The 17,501-nt window shown below is 45.4% G+C and overlaps 2 protein-coding genes across 4 annotated transcripts in view; one reads left to right on the forward strand and one right to left on the reverse strand.

Moving 5' to 3' along the window:
• COL4A1 (collagen type IV alpha 1 chain) overlaps window positions 1–3,179 on the reverse strand; it is a 132,106-nt gene extending 128,927 nt beyond the window's left edge. For both annotated transcript variants that reach the window (XM_035565605.2, XM_050708416.1), the window contains exon 1: window positions 3,038–3,179. In XM_035565605.2, coding sequence (XP_035421498.1) covers window positions 3,038–3,100 — 63 coding nt within the window. In that variant the 5' untranslated portion in view covers window positions 3,101–3,179. The remainder of the gene's footprint in view (window positions 1–3,037) is intronic.
• Window positions 3,180–3,519: 340 nt separating this feature from the next.
• Window positions 3,520–17,501, forward strand: part of COL4A2 (collagen type IV alpha 2 chain) — a 138,716-nt gene continuing 124,734 nt past the window's right edge. The window contains exons 1-2 of one of the 2 annotated variants that reach the window (XM_035565603.2): window positions 3,520–3,669; window positions 3,818–3,878. In XM_035565603.2, coding sequence (XP_035421496.1) covers window positions 3,626–3,669; window positions 3,818–3,878 — 105 coding nt within the window. In that variant the 5' untranslated portion in view covers window positions 3,520–3,625. The remainder of the gene's footprint in view (window positions 3,670–3,817; window positions 3,879–17,501) is intronic. The other variant, XM_035565604.2, reaches the window with a different exon arrangement.

The following is a 17,501-nucleotide window of genomic DNA, read 5'->3' on the forward strand; positions in this document are numbered from 1 at the left end:
TTTCAGAAAACACACAGAAGGCATCTGCAGTGGTGTGGAGAGGGTATCAAAACACGAAACCAGGATTTCCATGGCATTGTCACCTCTCAACCAAGCAGTACTAATGCTAGGAAGCAGACTTTCTCCAAAGGAAGCGGCAGCTTGAAGAGTGTCAGAAATGAGAGCCCCTGCAGAGATCCATCAAAACAAGTTTCTCCTGTAACCGCCTCATGGGAGCTCTCTCTCAGTCTGGCCTGAAAACACCGTAAACTGCTGCCCTGTCTTCTGCTCTGCTCCCCTTACAATTTGAAAATAAATCTCCTGAGAAAAACACGGAACAGTACAAAAGCCCAAATCAGCTATAATTAATATTTCAATGATAATGGGTGAACATAAAATGCTTTGAGCTTCCAGTGCCACATGTGGGTGCACTTCGTAGTGCCATTTCACACCCTGGCATGGTCCCCATGGGAGCTGCAAAGGAGTGGTCCCCTGTTGTGCACTAGGGCACGGGGTCCTGACAGCAACTGGCTCCAGGCTGGCTTTGCTGCATCAAATGCTGACGTGAGAGCAGTCCTTCCCAGTCTCCTTGTATGTATTTAATCATGAGTAAGTCAGTGATAAAAAGAGTTTTTTACTGTCAGCCCTGTTACTCTGCAGAATCCCTGCGAGCAAAACAGCACAAGCTGCTTCTGCTACATTTGCCCTCGCTGACATGACCTCAAGTTTTAGCTAGTCACTCCTGCACAACCACGAGGAGAACTATGAAGAAACATGTCTACTGAGCACTGGGACGGGTTGCACAGAGGGGCTGTGGAGTCTCCATACTTGGAGGTGCTCAGAACCCCACAGGACATGGCCCTGAGCAGCCCACTCTGGGCAGGGTTTGGATGAGTCGTTCTGCAAAGTGCCCCCAGCCTCAGTGATTCTGTGATGAAGGCCACAGGATGACTAAGAGCATGACAAGACGGTGGCTGCACAAGTATAAGGATTTTTTCATCTAGCTGATACAAGCTATTTCAGGGCAGGAAAGAACCAGCTGCTTCCTTCAGCCTGTCACCCCCAGTGCTGCATGCAACCTCTCCTACCTCTTTTAACACAACCGTTGCTCAAACATAAACAGAGCAACCAAGCAGCAGGGACACATTTGGACGAGGACAACGTGAACATGGGACCAGCCCCGCCAGCCCTCAGAAAGCAGGAGAACGAGGCCCATGCGACAGCCCCACTCAGCCACCATTACCCGGGCGCACCGAGCCGGCTCTAGGCTCTCCAGAGAGAAGCAGGCCCCAGCGCCTTTGGGGAGCTGCTGGGGACGGTGCTGGCAGAACGGCACTCAGCGAAAGGCTACCCCTGCATGGCTGAAAGTTCATCCACGGCAATAAAGCCACAAGGAGCTCGGCTTCCAGGGCATGGCATGCTTGTGTTTCCTGGTGGCACCGATCGGGAGCAATCTGCAGCCAGCATAGCACAGAAAGAGTGGTTAATAGTGTGACAGCTCCGTAACATAATTAACAGCTCCAGATCACATTAAGGAGCCTTGATGTGAATACAGCAACTTATCCTGCACACACAGGACAACTTTAGAACAATTCAGGGTTGCTATGGAAGACTTGAAATTGTATAACTGATATTAAAGCTCGAATTTTCTTTTAATGTGCACGTCTTCCTCACGTAGCTGTCTGTCTGTGACTGACAGCCTTGGTTTACCCAATGACTTCACTTAAACTGTGCAAGGTGGGAACGTATTTCACAGAGAGACATTTATACCTCTAGGAACACCAAATTCAGAACTCAAACATGAATGATTTACCTCAAAAGATTTTAATTAATTAAATTTAATTATATCCTGAAAGGAAGACAATTTAATGCCAAATGATGGGTGAATCATCCCAAAGGTGCATCACCAAGTGATTTACTGCCTCACTGCAAGCCTGATACTATCAGCCTAGGAGCAACAGATCAAACGTCAGAAGTTCAGTGCATTTCTGACTTCAGCTGATCCAAGGCATAGATACCATCCCCATGGTCACACAGAAAATGCAGTTCAATATAGAACTTGCATTCTGCAGAAAACAAGTTTACAATGACCCTCTCTGCTTCTTCCTTCACTGCTTAAAATGCCAGATCTTACATTTATGGCAGGGAATGTGGCAAACAACCCATCTGTCCATGCCTACTGAAGTTTTCTGCACCTCTGGATTTCACTACTACGGGGTCAAACTTCCCAAAAGCAAGAAACCAGAGACCATGAGAAGATGACCCAGTTCGCATTATCATGTCAACTGCCTTTGCTTAGGGGAGAGAAGGTCCGAGGGACTGCAAAATACTTCAGGAGCACCAGGAAACAGAGTCCTTTGACTTACGGACAGCGGGTAGCTAATATCTCAGGGATAAAATTAGCTCCCTTAGCAAAACTTTCAGACTACTTGCATACTTTCGATTTTACATGTCTGCAGCTGAATCTCGCTCTGTCGGGAAAGGTGCCAGAACTGAACTTTAATCATTAACATCAGAATCCTTCCTGGTCTCCGGCCGACTGCCCATCACGGGGGTCAAAGGCAGCGAGCACGACACTTTGAATCCAAGCAGCCAACCGATTTTTTTGTCGCTGTTTTTCCCTACAAAAGCTCACCTTTCCGTTTTGTTTTGTTTTGTTTATCACTCTCCGGACGCCCTCGCTGCTTTAGGTCCCGGCTGCGCTCTCCATCCTCCCTCCCAACCCCGAGGTGTTCCCCGAGGAGCCGGGGGGCAGCGAGACCACGGCGGGGCCGTGCCCGGAGCTCGGACCCAAACCCAAACCCAGACCCGGACCCAAACCCAGACCCGGACCCGGACCCCGCGGCCATCCCGCGGCGCCCCGCGCTCGGTCCCGCTCCGCACCCGCGCAGGGAAGCGGCGGGGCAGCCGGGCATCCCCTCCGGTCCCCCACCTGACCGCCGCGCCTCCCCACCCGCGGAGACCCCCCGCGCGATTCCGGGGGATCCCCGGTCCCTCGGGTCCCGTCCCCAGAAGAGGGGGTCCGATGGGGGCGCGGGGGCAGCCCCCTCGTACTCACCGCGGCGGCCACGGCGCCGAGCTCGGCGCTGAGCAGCAGCCCGAAGCCCAGCCAGAGCCGCATGCTGCCGCGCACCGTGCCGGCGGCTCGGCGTGGGGGCTCCGCGGGGCCGGCCCCAAAGCCGTGCCTCTCCCCTCCGTGGCGGCCGCGGCGCCTGCAATGCGAGGGACTCGCCTCGCCGTAACCGATGGGCGGCGGCAGCCCCCTCTCCTCCCCCCGGGCGGAGACCCTGGGAGCGCGCAACCTCGCCCGCTCCCCGCGGTTCCTCCTCCTCCTCCTCCTCCTCCTCCTCCTCCTCCGCCCGCCACGGGTGGGTGCGGGCGGGCGGCGGGGGGAGAGGCGCCGCTTCCTCGCCCCACACCGCCGCGGCCGCCCGGGAGGGCGCGGAGAGGAGCGGAGCGGGCGCGGAGCGGGGCAGGGGCCGGGGGCGTCCCGGGCAGGGCGGCTGCGAGCCCCCGCCCCCGGCAGCGCCTCGCCGAGCTCCGGAGGGTGCCCGGCGTCGGGAACGGGCTCGGCTCGGCTCGCAGGGGACGGCCCGGCGGCGAGAGGAAGCCGTGAGCGGAGCCCCCGGGCTGGGAAGGAGCGAAGATGGACATCTCGCAGCTTCCCAGCGCGCGTGGTTTGGTTTGTCAGTAAGTAAATCCGCCCGGGGAGCGGGGGGGAGCTGCGGGGAACAACTTTTCCGAAGTCGCCTTGTCACCTTAAGCCGCGGAGGTCTATCACGTGCTTGTGTTTGTGCTCGCTTGCAGCAACACTGAGCTTGTTCCCCTCTCCGTGCAGGGATCTGGGGGTCGTGCTGGTCCTGCTGGAGGTGGTGCTGTCAGCCGTCAGAGTAGATGCTGTAAGTAAAACAAAACGCCGTGCGACTCTTACCGAGGAGGGGGAAGGCAGAAGCAGTTCCCTTGGCACCGGCGAGTGAGGAACTGCGCTTTCCTTTGCCAGATGGCTTTATCTATCGTGCCGTTAAAAGAAACAACCGACAAATCAGCCCCGCAAGCCTGGCAGATTACTGCCTTCGACAGCACGATGTCTAGCAGAGAAGCCTGAGACTTCGCTGTCAGGTGCTTTGAAGTATTCCACGGTTACTTTTGCTCAGGCTGGTTAAGCTGTTAAAGTAACAGCGAGTGATTAGAAGCAAGCCCCAAGACATTTCATTTTCATATGAAAAGCACCAGGGCAGATGGGTGGGACAAAAATGCGGTGCTGTAGATACCAGGGGGTACTTGGGGGAAGGTAACCTACAGGTGAAATGCCTTCGGTTAAGTACAGACCTCATCTGAGCACTGAGAATCTGAACCTATGGCTTCATTTTAGAAGTCACAGGCATGCTAATAAGTACATTGTTGTTTAAATCATTAAACCCAAAAAAATCAAAATCAGTAAGTTAAATGTTGTAATAGGTGATTGTGACTATCAGCTCGAGGTGTTGATGTAAACAGAAGTTATTTTAACTCTCCGGTCACTGTTATGAGGCTGTGAAAGAACTGGAAGAGTTTGAATATGCCTGTCCCAAAGTTTGGTGAATTTACTAGGAAGATTTTCTTTATTGAGAGTAGGCTTTGGATCAGGCCTGAATGCTGCAGACTGGAAGGCTGCTGAGACTTGGCTTGTGGCCACATCTGTCAGCCACCAAGTGGGGGTGAGGATCTGTGGTCATGTGTGAGGCCAAGTTGCACCTCAGTTACCTTTTTTAAGAGCTATCCTACTTACATTTTAATCCCACTCTCTGCAGCTGCAGCTTTTACCCCTTTTTATTACTTTACACTCCTCATGGATACCTGGTGTGGTTATGTCTTTGCAGGGAGATGGCATAATGTCTTAAGAAGCAGGAAATACCAGGGCTTTTGCAGCAGATATTGTGGCACACGATTGTCGCTGCAGTTTGCCCTTCGGTCTGCATGGCAGGTTGTGCCAGGTGGGGTGTTGGGGGAGTTTCTCCCCATCGTGGCCAAGCAAAAGCTGGCAGACAAGACCCATAGCCCCACAGGAAGGGCAGCGAGTGAGGCCCTCAAGTGTCATGTGCTATTTTTCTTTGCCACGATCTTTTGGTGGCGTCATCCTTCTACTGAGTTGCGCGAAAGGAATGATGCTACCACGTGCTATTGAAACCAGAACAGGCTGATGACAATGCAAGCATTTTAGGTCCAGTAATGAAATCACTGGGATCAGTTGACCTAAAACAGTGTCATTTGTGGTTTGCCTCTTCTTTTTCTGAAGGTGTGCTGCAGAGCGCGTAGCGTGATACCTGAGCTTTAGCCATAGCGTGGGATGATTTACTCTCCTTCATGTTCTTGCTTGTAGACTGCAGGCTGCAGGGTTAATGCAGAGGGATACCAAGGAGGTATCTGAGCTACCTCCTCAAGTTAGTGCATGCAGTCTGGTCATGGCTCCTTGAATCTCCTTGAAAGTGATGTTTTCCCCAGAATTTCATGGAAGATTAAGTTGGCCTCTGTGGAGGTCCGGTTTCCCTGATGAGCAGTTCTATAGTGGCAGCTGCTTAGGAGATGAAACACTCCTGTGCATGTGAGTGAGAAGTATGATCATCTTTCCATAAAGAATTAGAGCCGCATTGCTACCAAAGTATTTATCCCATTTTCCACCCAAGTGCCCCTCCCTTCCCTCAGCCAGCACAGATCTTTCTATAGTCACGTGTCGAGCTGAACTGGAAAATTATTGGTTTAAACTAACCCAAAAAGAGAAGAGTGTGGAGAGCTAACTTTAGCTTTGCTCAGATCCCCACGTGCATTCATGGAAACTTGGGCTGTCACAGCCCTGGGAGCCAGCAGCTGGGAGTGAGAGGCGGGCATCTCGCTCCTCGCAGCGACAGCCCCCGTCTGAATGTGTCTGCAAAGTGATAAAGTAGACATGTGGGAAGCAGCAGCACCTGAGTACTTACTGGTGGGCCGCTGGCGGTCATCATCAAAAATCGTTATGAGTTATTAAAGACTGTTAGACCAGATCTTAAAAATCATTCTTCTGCCTGTAATAAGACAAGCAGAGCAGCTGAATTCAACAGCCATATATGAGAATGGGTTCCAGTTGGTGGAGGTAAGCATTGCTGAATGAGTGACGTTATATATAGGAGGACACTGGAATGAGATGAAGGAGAAAGCCAGCAAGGAGGGAGAAAGAAGGGAACCCAGAACATTTGACTGGACACCGTGTCTGGCAGACTGTTGTAGTTGCTATGGAGTGGATGTTTCTGAGCAGAGAAAGAAATGAGAGGAAGAAAAAGAAAGAGGATGTTTAGAATATCAGAGGATCGGGGCAGAAGTAATGGTGTCTTTGGCCAGAGGAGAGGACTCCAGCTTCAGGCTCAAAGAGAGCTAGGCAAGAGAAGTCCCTGGATGGAAATACTAGGGGAGACAGCCAAATGGAGTGGATCAGGCCCCAGTTATTTTTAGCAGTCTTTGGCATATGCTGGCTGGTGATGTTAAAGGCCTCGAATAAATTTGAAACTGTTCTAAATTGTAGATTTAAATGTTCATCTGGCTTAAATAAAATTGTGTTAACTACCCAAAGTTTAGCCAAGTTCACAAATTTCTCCCTGTTTCTCTCACTGCAAGTGTATTGCATCCAAAATACATTTTTTTGCCTTTTCAGAGAGAATATACCTTCTACTGATGATGATTTTTCCCTGTCTTTCCCAAAGCACACTTCTTTCTAAATAGCTTTGTAATATTTGATGACCTTATTGGTGCCCTCTTAGTATATTTTTTTTAACTGCTCCTAATGAAAAACACTTTTTAAAAAAAGCTAAATGCTGGTGAGAGCAGTGGAATCATAGCAAAGAGGGGAATGAATGTCAGACTAAAGAAAGAAAGTCAAGAGAGAGTAAGTTAGAATAACATTTGCAAAAATAACTACGAATAACCGATCACAACTGATAGGTATTTAAAAAGAACAACATATATAGATGTACAGAAAGATTTATGGAGAAATAATGTAGAGTCAAAGTAGTGTACGGAATATGATTCTGTTTACTTCTGTGATATTGTAAAGGGATATATTCGGGGGGATGGCATCAAGGAGGGCAACAAGCCCTACAAAGAGAGGATAAAGCCAACAGTGCTATGTACTTCTTTCTGCTGACTTTGTAGTAAAATGAGGTTGCTAACAAAAGTTGATGCTCTAAGTTATGTGTCAGTGCTCTGCAGCTGTCATATATCCAAGTTTTCCCAGATGTGTACCTTTTTTTTCCATCTGGAAACTTTTATCTGGTGGAAATAGGAGGACTCTTTTTGTTGACCCAGGATTTCCAGGCCAAAAGAGGCTAGGGGTGGATCAATCACTCAGCCCACCCTGCTGGCCATGTCCACTGTGAATGCATGCACCAAGATCACAGTGTGCAAAATTTGCATACTGCACAGGTGACATAGGAATGAGTAGTCAATCTGATGTATCAACTTCTTCTGCTACATTCCTTAGGGCTTGCAAAGTGAGTCCATCACTTCCTGCAAATATCGTACTCCTTACCGGTGCACTACTAAAGAAACAGCTCTGTCTAGTAAATCTCCCAAAGAGAAATGTGGCAGTCCTATTTTAGAACAATTTCATTTCACCACTGCAATGGGGTGATTTGGGACAATTCCACTAGCTTGCGGTCATGGCTTTTTCATGTCTGTTTAGCTGAGTGTACAATTTGGTTCATCTTTCAATAACGGTGTTTTATAAGAAAAATTGGACAGAATAATGATATGTGGAAAAAAAAGAAAAACATCATTTAGGGGAGCCTCCCAGTATATCTGATCACTTTATTCACTATTTCTTTGAACCCTGAAAGAATTACTGGGTAGTTTGGAGAGGACTCTTTCTGTGTTCAGTCACAAAGATGTGAAGAAGTAGCAACTCCATTAAAGAACTGTGAGGGGTCCTGAGTGAAATAGGTAGTTTGCAGGCAGCTGCAGGAGGCACAACCCCTCACTTCCACTGACACTGTCATGCCTTGATCTGACAGTGGTGTCCCCATCATGATGAGTGTTATAGTGCATCATGCTGTAGATGGGCAGCAGGATGGCTGCCCAAATGGGATTTTTTTTTTTTAATTTATCAGAGCCAGGATTTCACCTGACAGCATCTTTACAATGTCAGACAGACTAACACACTCTCTGCGAGTATTACATATATGGAAATAGTCTTGTTCTATAGCTATGAATTCCTTTCTTCTGGTCCTTCCTTTCTCATATGCTGTCTGCTCCACTCATCAGTAAGAGAGTTTCCTTAAATGTTACACTCCCTTATTATTCCTCAAATACTTAGTGAAAATCTTTTTAGCTGTCATGCCTACGAAACCAATGCTCAGCCTAATTTCTTATGGATTAATCATTCTTCCTAGGTAGATTTCTGCCATGTCTATATGTATTAAATCAGACCAATCTTTGTATACAGGCGTGTCCTGTAACACTGGTTAAAGTTACTCATGCAAGAACTGGATACACCAGAAGCAATATACTTTGTCTCCCTGGTGTTAACAATGGAAAGAGGTTCTTGTACATGCCCTTGTTCTGTAATCTCTCAGTGGAAAGCCATATGTAGACTCTTGACTCACTTTTTCTTGTGAGCAGATAGGAGCACGCTCAAGGGATGTTTGCAAGAATATATTCAGTGTAATTCTGTCTTTTAGATTTATTAAATGGCATAAGATATACTCATGTTTTGCTGTATTTGGTAGAAGAGACAGAGTTTTGGCAGCTTCCCATATTTCTCAGAGGTTAAAATGTTGACACTGAGAGACAAGAATCCTGTCATGGTACATTATCATGTAATAAAAGGATCTACTTATTTTGTCACCTTTATCTGAAAGCAGCTGAGTGGTTTCAAAAATTAAACATTGTTTTTCCATGAACTTATAAAGTAGTAAGTCTGGCTTTTGTTGTGTAGTAATTGCACCACAGGAAGTCTTTATGCATTATGGCTCTAAAGCTATATTTTTTTAATTTTGTGAAAAAAAAAATATTTTCTAAGCCTAAACAGAATACACTTAACCAAAATGTAAAACTGTGTTGTGGCTTATTCAGCTATGTCTATAAACTGGCACGTGTTACAAACGTTTTGATTGAGTAGTTTAGAGCACAGGTTGTTTGAGTGGATCTCTCTTTCTTTTTGCATGGGTGAATTTCTTGCCTGAAACTAGAGTATTTTTTATCAGTTCTTTCCTTTTGTATTTCTAAGGCAAAGAGTAGAACGTTCTTCATATTGCATTATACTGATCCAAGATCTTGAAGGATTCAGAGGTGATCTTGCAGTCGACTGTTATGACGCTTTTGCTTGCCAAAGGCTGCAGCTTATCTTCCCTTATCTCCCTTAGGAAACTAATGTTTTACACTATTTGGAATACCTTGTTTTCTCCCAGGGAGCAAAAAGCTCAATAAGATTTGCAGTATTTACAGGTATTTATCAACAGTTATTTTCTTACAAATTGCAGCAACTAGTTGGACAGCAGCAGTTGACTCACTCAGTTTACAGTAAAATAATGTGCAGTTTCTACGGTCCCACCATTAGGGTATTGCAGTTGTGTAGCCCAAGAAGGAGGAGTAGTAGGGACTTTCTGTACTCAGAGACAGTGCAGGGTGCTGCTCCTTGGGGCAGGGGAGCTGGGGATGGGAAATGTCAGCCAGGGCGGAGAGGCAGACAAGGCCTCACAGGCTGGTACATGCCCACAGCAGTCAGCAGGGCTGGGGATGGTCACTGGGGTCAGACACCAAGTCTTTGTTTCACCATTATAATCCATTTCTTTATGTCCAAGGCAAGGATCTCCATTAAAGTTTTCAGTCAGACATCTGTTTTAATGCATAAATAAATATTAAAAAAATAAAAAATATAACTTTCATCTGATCACCAAGAATAGTCCTTGTAGCACAGGAAGAAATATATATTTCTACTAACAGCTTTCTTTCCTTGCAAACTGCCACTCCATCCCATAAAATAAGCTTTGCTCTGTAACCCAAAAGGCGCTGCAAATACTTTGCAGGCAGAAGAGAGGTGTGTGCTGTTACTATGTCCATCACAGAGAGTCTGTCTTTAGAATTCTTCCAGGTAGTTTATATTCCGGAATATTTTTTCCCCCATGTTTGTGTATAGCAAAGTTTGTTTCCTTCCAACCATACATTGCATTTTGCAATGTGTTGTGCATTCTATTACTGGCAAGTGCTTTTTTAAAATTATTTTATATGTGCAAGTTCAGAAGAATTTTTAGATCATATCTGTTCCTAATGATGTACACTTGCTTGGGATATTTCAGATGTCCTATTTATTCCTAAGTAATCCCAACCTTTATTTTGAAGTAGCTTTCTGAACTCAGCAAGTGAAGATCATTCAGATAAATAGGGCTTGGCTTGTTTTTTGGCAGGTTTTAGCTGCAGATCATGCCCAAACCTCCCTTCGCCATTGACTGATGAAGCCATGTAACAAATTTTTTATTCCAGCTATACTTTTCCTTTTTATTTCATAAGGCTCTTAAAAGTTCTTTGCTGGTCAAAATTACCTTCTGACAATGTAACCAGGCTGAGTAAAAAGAAGTATCTGAGAAGTATTTTGGATACAACACAGACCCTTCTACTTGTCATGCTTTGCCAAAAGTTTTTTGTTGTTGTTGATCTTTTTATTTCTGTTTGTGTCTTTAGAAAACAAGTAACTATCACTGTCTCAGATTGCAGCTCTGTCCCAAAGCGCAGCTCTGAGCTCGTGAGTGCTACATGCAGTGCCAAGCTTGCGGAGCCCACATGTCAGCCACTGGTGCTGGTGCAACAGGCAGAGAGCCATGCGGGTGCCTTTCTGCCCATCCTCATCCTTGGGAGGCTGCAGCCCCTGGCTTAGCAGGACACTGGCCATCTCACTGCATGTCTGACTTGTGGAAACGCGGGGGTGAGAAAACATCTGCTCTTCATCACGGGCGTGCAGAGCTCCAGACTGGGGGGTGAGAAAAAAAGTTTGTACAAATCAGTGATTTGCTGCCTATACCATGCTCGGGTCCTGCCCGCGCTTGCAAAACCACAGCCTGGCAGCCGTGGGGAGCAGAATCACTTCTTAAGGTGGATGCGGGAAGCTGGGAGAGCTCAGCAGGCCTCCCTGTCATGCTGGGGTGCGCCTCACGCTCTGCACAGCATTGGCTTTCTGCGAGGTTCGGTCCTGCTCTGCCTGTGCAACCCTCGTTTGCACACTGCGAGCAGATGCAGCAAGGCATGTCACATCTGGGCTGCAGCCCCACTGACCCCGGGGCAACTGGTGTTCAGCCACCTGGTCACAGTCTCACGGTGCCCCAAGCAAGCCCCGGGGAGCCCCTCCGGAAGGAGAGTGGGGCTGCCCACCGGGGCTGCCGGCGTGTCCTGGGCTGAGCCTTAGCACAGGGAGTGGGCAGAAAGGAATGCCGCTCCCGCGCAGGGCTGGGAATAGCTGCTGGGGCCGCGGAGCATGGGAAGCCGGCATATCTCCCTGAGCCGGGAGCCAGAGAAACAGCCTGCTGGAAAACGGCCCAGGCGTCTCTGCGTGACACTTGGAAAATCTTCAGTTGCACTCGCTGGAAGAAGGAAGCAAGCGGGGAAATGCAAGCGTTTCCCCCGCAGTGTGGGACTGAAGCTGAATTTTCCCCAGGTGATTTGCAGGTGCATGGTCAGAGAAGGTATAGAGTTGCCTAAATCTTCTCTCTGCTGTATGTGCTTATGAGGTAGCCAGCACATCTGGTATCTCTTAACTCAGTAAAGCCCACAGGCTGCTTCCTCTCAGGCTGTGTCCTTTACTGCAAACCGCAGAGTCCCAGGTGTATTCTCTGCCCTTGTGGCCAGCTGGCACAGTCTGTCCATGTCCATAATAGTCATTAGCCTTAGTAATTAGCCTCCTGCATTTGCAAAACAGGATGGCCCCTTATAGACTGCCTGTGGTCCTTAGATTGTGCTGAGAAATGTCTTGAGAGAGTGCTGAAGCAAAGCAATCAAAAGCTTGCTAGCCCAAGCAAAAAGCATGCGAGGGACCTTGCTAGCAGCTAAACAGTGCAGATGGTCAAGCTGCAGGGCATGGGAATATTTAATATATTAATGTAGACATAGCACGTGTGCCTCAGACTGTGACACCTCAATGCAGATTAATTGGCTGGAAGTCAGGGTCCCACTCTCATTTCTCACGTAAGTCAGTGAGTTGGGCAATTTTATCTGTGTAGGACTGAATGAGAACTAAGCTGCTTTATGAGCAGCTGAGAAATTGTGAGAAAATGCAGGCAGCAGTTAACATTCTAAATACTTGTGGCTTGCTTCACAACTGTATTGCTATGTCACCTGCTTGAATAAGTAAAGTAAATCCTGTCCTGATAGCTTGTTTGAAGCTTTATGTGATGTTTCATGATGTTGTGATGCCGTGTTTGTCAGTATCTGCATCACGTAAGTAAAATAATGGACAAAAATAAGCATGTAAAAACATGCAAATGGCAACAGGTCAGAAATAAAATTGCAAAAGCAAGTCAAAAAACCATTCACTAGTCCTCTTCATTGTACCCAAGTGTTAGGAAAGATAGTCCTCCCCAAGTGAAGAAGTCCCCAAGTGACTCAAGTACGTAGCACTTGGCTACAGGCTCGTTTTCTGGCTTAAGCTGCACTCCCCAACTGCTCTTTCATCTGTTCTTGAAAAGCATGAGAACATCAGTACATCTTCATCTGTCTCCCTCTTTCTATAGATTTTGTATTTACGCAGAGTGGTCAGATGAGGGGAATGTGAAAAATGTGCTTTTACCTTCTGATTTTAGTATAAAGACAAGGCTGGGTGAGCAGTGGAAGGCAGGGGTTTTAATTGTTCTCATTTGTTGTAAACTGAGGCTTATTGGTTGTGAGTCACATAGTGTCAGTTTCCAGTCTAGATTTGCTTCTTACTTTTCCAGTCCTCATCTATGGCAACAGTTTCGAATTGTTTAGCAGATCACAGCCTTTCTGCCCTATCTATGAAACTACTAATATTACCTTAAAAAAAAAAAAAAAAAAAGTTCCCTATGAGATAGTCTGCTTACCTTTAGCCCAAGTCACAGGGAATAAGGAGCGGACTTCCTGGGACTTCATCCTTTTAGTGACCCAGGGACTGAAGTAATCAGTACCCCTTTCCTTTGAGTAAATAGGCTTAAATGGGCTCAAAGGAGTAGAATATGTTAACAGTTTCATGCAGTTTCATAACAGTTTCAGTCATCAGACATCTATACCTGAATCCCTTTCCAAGGAATGGTTATCCAAATGAACTCATATGGCCCGTGGACTAGGGAACGATCTAGAAAAATTTAGGTTTCTCTTGAATATTGATTTCCTTTTAGGAATTTATGCCATCAAATCAAGATCCAAACATCTTACACCATCCATCCAACACATACTTTGACCAATACTGATCTTCTGATTATTTTTCTATGTAGGAGGGAATAAATTCTTTGCCTTCAAAGGGGTAAGGTTGGAGCCATTCTTGATAAGGTGTGTTCAATAGTCTGAGATGTCAGCAAACCTCAAGCAAATATTACGTCTGCTTTCACAACTCTAATCTCTTGCTTGAGGTTTGTATTGTCCCTTAAGGACATAGTATTACGTAGGGTCGCCATTGAGTAGATGGGTGATTAGTAAGGTAGCTTGAGGCTGGATCATAAATCACTTTGAAGACTGAGACTGTAGTCTTGAATTTGTCAGAGCAAGGAATCCATGCAAGCCCTACAGCAACATGCGTACATGGTCCTGTGTTGCTTAGTAGGTATGCAGGGCTTCATGCTTTCAACCACCTAGTCTATTGTTTTACCCAAAGAAGGACTAAGGACAGTTACTGTGACCAGATCAGAAACATCTTACTAGCATTTTGGGAACCCTTTGTGTATAGAATCCAGTTTCCATGAAAATGAGTCTGGACTGGTCATCTGTTTCACTGGAAGTGCACCATCTCCAATTAGGAATAGTGTAATTTTTTACTAATTCTTAATGGTATGTCATTTTCCATGAATGTGATTTCCCTGTTATTAGTGTATCGGTCACCATCTTCTTTAGAGCCACTAACATTTGTAAAAAAGGAGAGAGGAACTAAGGCAGAGCCGTCATTTGTTATGAATGAGAGGTAGACTGAGTGGCCTCTGCCATTTACTCTTAGCCTTGAGGCTACCAATCTGGGGCTACCAATTATTTTTTTTTAATAAATATTGCATTAAGACAAGTACACATATAACTTCATCAAATAGAAAAATTCATAATGGGAAAATAAAGTTCATCATTCTCAGGAGATAAAGGGATATGGAAGTGCACATGCCATGTATTTTCACAATTTACTCTTCAGACTGCAACAAGGTTACGGTACCTCCTAGTGATAATGGGTAACCCCATGGTAATCTATTCATCTGTACAGAAGTATCATCTTCCCCAAACCATTTACCCATAAAAAATGTGGGTTTTTTTGTTTGTTTTGTTTTGTTTTTTCCTATCATATCAGGAGAGACCTTCCTAAGATTCTTCATCTCATCTAAAGATCCCCCTCTGTATACAGCTTTTCTCTAAGCATGAACCTTACCCTTCTCTTTGAGGATACTGCTGTTCCTCAGTAGTTGAGAAGCCAGGCCTGGGATCATTGTTCTGTCTTTTCGTGGTCCACTCTGATTGCCCTGAAGTTGTTTCAGCCAGAGAGTTCAATCCCAGAATTTCTGCTGTATCTTCCTACTTCCAAGATTGCAGACTGTCAAAAGGGAGTACTGTTTCCTTATGAAAGGGGGTGAGAGAGTACGGAATTAAAATCAAGTGCAAGGGGGTTGCTTGTTTCTTGCTTTCTTTTTTTTGGATGAAAGACCAACTCATTTTTGCCACAGCTTGAAGAAATTTACTTTTTTCTGACGCTTCAGAACTGAGTGTAATTTTAGATAGTCTGGTTAACCTTTTCAAAGGGTCTGGTCAGTAACATCAGCTGTCCCTTGTGTCTCTCAAATGAGCAATGTACACAAAGACTGTGCTCCAGAGCACAAGCAGGAAAGACTTCTGACCTTTTGATCTGATGATCTGTTCCCAAAATCTCTGCACGTCCAAAAGCAGCAAGACAAATACCAGAGAACTTGGAGACTTGAGGAAAGGGGACGCTCCAGAATTTTACAAGTAGAAGCAGAGAGCATCTGCCTGAGGGGTCCTGCTGCAGGACCAAGCCTGCGGGAGACCTGGAAATGTGGACCACTGTAGGTCCACATGGCTCTCCTCCTTCAAGCATGAGATTCAAACTGTCCATCAGCCTCCGCAGCAGCAGAGCCACACAGAAGACTGTCTTAAAACATAACCCCAACATGAGAGCCATGGTCGAGAACCAATGAGCACGAGCAAGTCAGGGCTCACTGCCTGTCCATCCTGGTGGTGTTGGTCTTGCTGCAGTCACGGTGCAGGTGGGCCCTAGCCTACGTGATGCAGAAGGTGTGCACTGCCTGTCCCGGCAAGGAGGAGGGAGAACTTGTTCTCCCTGTTAGCCTATAAACAGGGTGTTAAATCCTCCTTAACATCCAGAGCATACCTCCATGACGCAGTTGCATTACGTTATCTGTAATACCTCTTAACTTGGAAAAGTAACAGGGAAGGAAATGTTATATCCTTCCGTACCCACAGTAGCATGCTGTTGTCTGCTGATTTCTTTCACTGCAGGATACTGAGCTGGCTAGCTTGCCAAGATAAAAGTTACTTTCAGTAAGCTCTGTGCTTCTGCAGCTTATTCCTAGTGAATTCCTAATGAATTCCTCTAGCAGGTTTTATAAATGTACTAGAACCGACGCTATTCAGGCTGGGTACTGTACCCAAGTTAGGCTCTTTGAAATTAGGTTTTTGGGTCTCTGCACTGTGTTGCCGTGGGCTGCATTAGACGTGCCCCCAGATTGTCATGTTTCCAAATGGTATATTCAGCCCACTTTGTAAAGACGTAGCAGTGTGAGATCTTGGTATATTATCACATGGATACTGATTGTTGAGGACATGTGACTGATTGATTTGAGTCTAAACAACTCAAGAGCACAATGCTTCCCCAGCTTAACTATTTTGTAATGATTAACTGCAATGTTATGAGAGCCATTTCATGCCACCAGTTTTTAAGCAGAACAGCATGTTCAACAGAAAAATATAATCTAAGTAGGTGCTATCAAATGGTCTGTCTTTTCAGTTTTTAAAGTGAGATTGCAGCACATCTGTAGAAAGCTCCTTTAAATCAATGGAATTGAGCACACTTTGGATCAGACAGTAAGCGTTCAACCTTTTCTGTTGGTTACTGAGAGATGCAACAGAACACAATAGGATTAACTGAATTTAATGTTCAGGGTAACAATTAATAGAAATGCCTCCTGTGTGTGCTGACAATGTGATTTCATGTTAATCGTTACTGAAGTTTTGCTTTCCTAGCCTCCCTCAGGTAATAATGAGTGACTTAGCATTATATGCACTTTCTGGCTTTGCAGTTTTTGTAGTTGTATGTCATATCTGTCTGTTTGAGCTGAGAAATGTTTTACTATAAGCATGTTCAATTTTTAATTTCTAGGAGCCAGAAGTTCAGAATAGGGTCCTGGAAGAGTGAGTCAGAATATATCCCCAAATTTCTGACCTGCATGTGTTCTTACCCAGTGAAGTTTTGTCTGGAGTTTGACTTAAATAATGATCATGTGAGCAGCCAGCTGAGAATTCTATTCATTTCAGCCCTATGACATTACACCACATTACACTTTTTTATGTAAGACTTGTAGCATTAAACTGTTAGGTCTTCTTTTCTTTCATCTGCAATCCTCACCTGTCACCCACTGAAAATACAAACTTGGTTTGATAGAGTACAGTTGATTCATGTGACAAATTGTTGTAGAGAGACACATTGAATCTTTAGAATGAGACTAATATTAAAATGCAGGCTATGAGAATTTCCTGAGTTTAATTCATGTTTGAATTACAGCACAGGTTTTAGAGAAATATTACATCCCATATTCTGATGTCTGAGAATCTACCACAACACTTGCTAAGTTTTTCCAGTAGTTAATGACTCTTACGATAAGTTAATACAGATGTTTGCCTTATTTCCAGACCAAATTTATCTAGCTTTAAATTCTGTCACTGAGATTTTGTTTTACATTTGCAAGGTGGATTAAGAACTCAGAATTACTAGTTTTGTCATGTTGATATCTGTATATATATGCAGTTTATGGCATTTAACCTATTTCAGAACATTACAGGCTTGAGCATGAAGCTGGGAGAATGCCATGTCTGTGATGGTGTCTTCCACGACCATTGCTGATGACAGCAACATCATTACTGATGACACAGCTGGTATCTAGTGAAACAACTGTTTTAAACTCCTATTGTCATTTTCTGCTTATGACAGTATGTAAATTAGCCTCCTGTGATTTGTCATTAAACAGAAGCCTTTTTCTCAAGTCTTTGACCTCTGCTCATGACTCTCATCCATTTGTTTTTGAAATTGTCAATCACAACTGGACCAAGAATATCACTAGTATCAACTAGGAATATAG

The sequence above is a fragment of the Cygnus atratus genome, chromosome 1 (assembly GCF_013377495.2).
Source record: "Cygnus atratus isolate AKBS03 ecotype Queensland, Australia chromosome 1, CAtr_DNAZoo_HiC_assembly, whole genome shotgun sequence".
Lineage (NCBI taxonomy): Eukaryota > Metazoa > Chordata > Aves > Anseriformes > Anatidae > Cygnus > Cygnus atratus.